At 43.8% G+C, this 2,521-nt stretch overlaps 1 protein-coding gene across 1 annotated transcript; it reads left to right on the forward strand.

Annotated features, from left to right (window-relative positions):
• Positions 1–775: 775 nt before the first annotated feature.
• LOC139736630 (ileal sodium/bile acid cotransporter-like) lies at positions 776–2,251 on the forward strand. Its single transcript, XM_071647380.1, has one exon. The coding sequence runs from the start codon at positions 776–778 to the stop codon at positions 2,249–2,251; it is 1,476 nt and encodes a 491-aa protein (XP_071503481.1).
• The last annotated feature ends 270 nt before the right edge of the window (positions 2,252–2,521 follow it).

The raw sequence follows: 2,521 nt of genomic DNA on the forward strand, positions 1-2,521 counted from the left end.
GCGAAAAGTTGAGTCAACTGTCTCATATCGTTAGTGCATCATTTTATCTGACACGGCGGCGTACAAGTTCATAATACATGAATTATGAACTTTAAGACAGTCGTAATCCGGCTTTCCTTTAGACTAGGCAAAATATTCCAATACGAGTCGGGCGCTCCTCACGCTAATATATTTCTACTTGTTGTGAGTGAGTGAGAAAAAAAAAAACCCAATTTCGCTACCTGTTAAAATGAAGCGAAGTTGCATTGTTCGGCACAATAAGTCATCGTGGTTAGCTGGGAGAAGAAACCTGGTTCAGCTCAAGTCACCTCAAGCTTCACGCCCGATCGACGGTAGTAAAACAGTAAGTTTCTAGAGTAAACTATTGTCGTTTAACTTATACTTGGCAATTATTTTCTACATAATTTCTTTTGTAATCTGTAAGGCATTTGCACATTTTTCTGGTTTTTCTTTATATACATCCCTTTATTTTCAAACAGTTTAACTCTTATCCCTTTGGAATATATTATGATAAAAATGAGCCGTGAAATAGTTAAGCTGAGAAAGAAAACTGTTGCGATGTTGACATGACTACAATGGTCTTAAGAACAATCTATACTTTCACGATGAATAATCGCTTATAGCTTTGAAAATCTCCTGTAATCAAACTTTCGATTTCGTCTCTACAGAATAAGCGCCTGACATCATCTCTTGTCAGCAGTAAAGAGAACGTCAACCAAAAAGTTTCATCATGGAAAGTAAGTTTGGTGTGCTACTGTTCATCCTTACCGTCGTCATGGTAACACTTGCTGATGCGACAGTGACTGAAACAAACACGGAGATGAGTGATCAGATCAACATCACATTCGATGGTCTGTCAGCACTGTACACATTCGAAGGAGCTGAGAGAAGTGTCAATGTGACAGTGTTTTCGTACGATGGGAAAACAGACGTCTTCATTCAGTTCAATGCAACGGATGAAAGGGTGTTCCAAATCGTCAACCAAAGTTCAACGAATATGACAATATCCAAAGTCAACGACTTCCCACAACATAAGACCCTTCATATCCGTGGTATCGCCCTCGGTATCGAAGACCTTCTAGTGGTTGCTCGTAAAGTAGGAGGAACCGATCCTGTAGAAGTTGTAGAAAGAATAGCCGTGAAAGTGAACCTCCAACCGAAGAAGATTATGGTCGTAGTCAAGTACGTTATGCTTGTCTTTGTAATCATCGGGTTCGTCAACATGGGAGGAACCATCGACCTCGGTTTGGTATGGAATAATCTGCGACGGCCATGGGGTGTGGTTATAGGGATGGTTTGCCAATTCATGATCATGCCGCCCCTCGCTTTCGGCCTGGCAAAAGCCCTGAAGTTGGATTCGCCATCGGCCATCGGACTCGTGCTTGACGGTTCGTGCCCCGGCGGGTACCTGAGCAATATCCTCAGCGTCATGCTCGACGTCGACTACGTGCTCAGTCTCACGATGACGTTCTGCTCCAATATACTAGCCATGGGCATGATGCCACTTAATCTTTTCATTTACACTCCACCGCTGACGGCTGGCAACAAGCAGCTCGAGACCCCCTTCACAGAGATAGGTCTGCAGCTTGTGCTCATGTTTATTCCAATATCCATCGGCATCTTCTTCAAGTATAAATCTCCACGTGTCAACCGCATTTGCACCAAGCTCCTCAAGCCGCTCTCCACCGTGCTTCTCGTTCTCGTCCTCGCAACAAGTCTCCCGTTTCAACTCTTCATCTTCGCTGCTCCGACGTCGACCTACATTGGTGCTATTCTCTTGCCCCTGTGCGGCAGCCTCCTTGGTTTCTTGATCTCGAAGGCAGCGTGTCTTCCTTTCAAATCCACACTGACTGTCGCCCTTGAGACGGGCGTCCAAAACGCCCTCCTCGCCACGACTATCATCACCTTCTTCTACCCGCATCCGGAGGCCGAGATCGCATCCCGAGCTCCTTATCTCATCTTCCTCATGACAGTCTGCCAGGGAATTGTTCTGGTCCTCGGCTATATGCTTGTGAAGAAGTTCTTATGGAAGCCCAGAGAAGACGAAGAGGCCATCGTATCGAAGAAAGACGATGGCCAGGCAGAAAAGAGTCAGCAGGCTGTGACGGAAATGATAAAGAATGGTGTGATCAGAGAAGTGAACGAAAACGAAATAGACGTCGACATTCAGAAGAAGAAGACCGAGCTTCAGTGCGCCTGCCAAACGGATTTTGGAGACTTGGGAGTTCCAAACCTAGCATTTGTCAATTGAAAATAACATAGACCAATATGTGAAACAAAAAGAATGTGCTTTTCTTCTTTGCATTCCATTACGAAAATGTTTGACAATGGATTGATGTGATCGTAGTATAGACAGACGTGATTAACGAATTCAGTAATGTGTATTCTTATGAAGTACTGTATATCGCAAAGACGTTTCAATAACCCCAAATTAGTACCTTTGCATTACTTATGCTATACCATTATGTAATTCACTTATTTTGTAATCTGTGATTGTTTCCTTGTTCAGTTAAGATGAAAT

Source organism: Diadema antillarum, unplaced genomic scaffold (genome assembly GCF_040938485.1).
Source record: "Diadema antillarum isolate AM-2024a unplaced genomic scaffold, OU_Dant_1.0 seq00000659_RagTag, whole genome shotgun sequence".
Lineage (NCBI taxonomy): Eukaryota > Metazoa > Echinodermata > Echinoidea > Diadematoida > Diadematidae > Diadema > Diadema antillarum.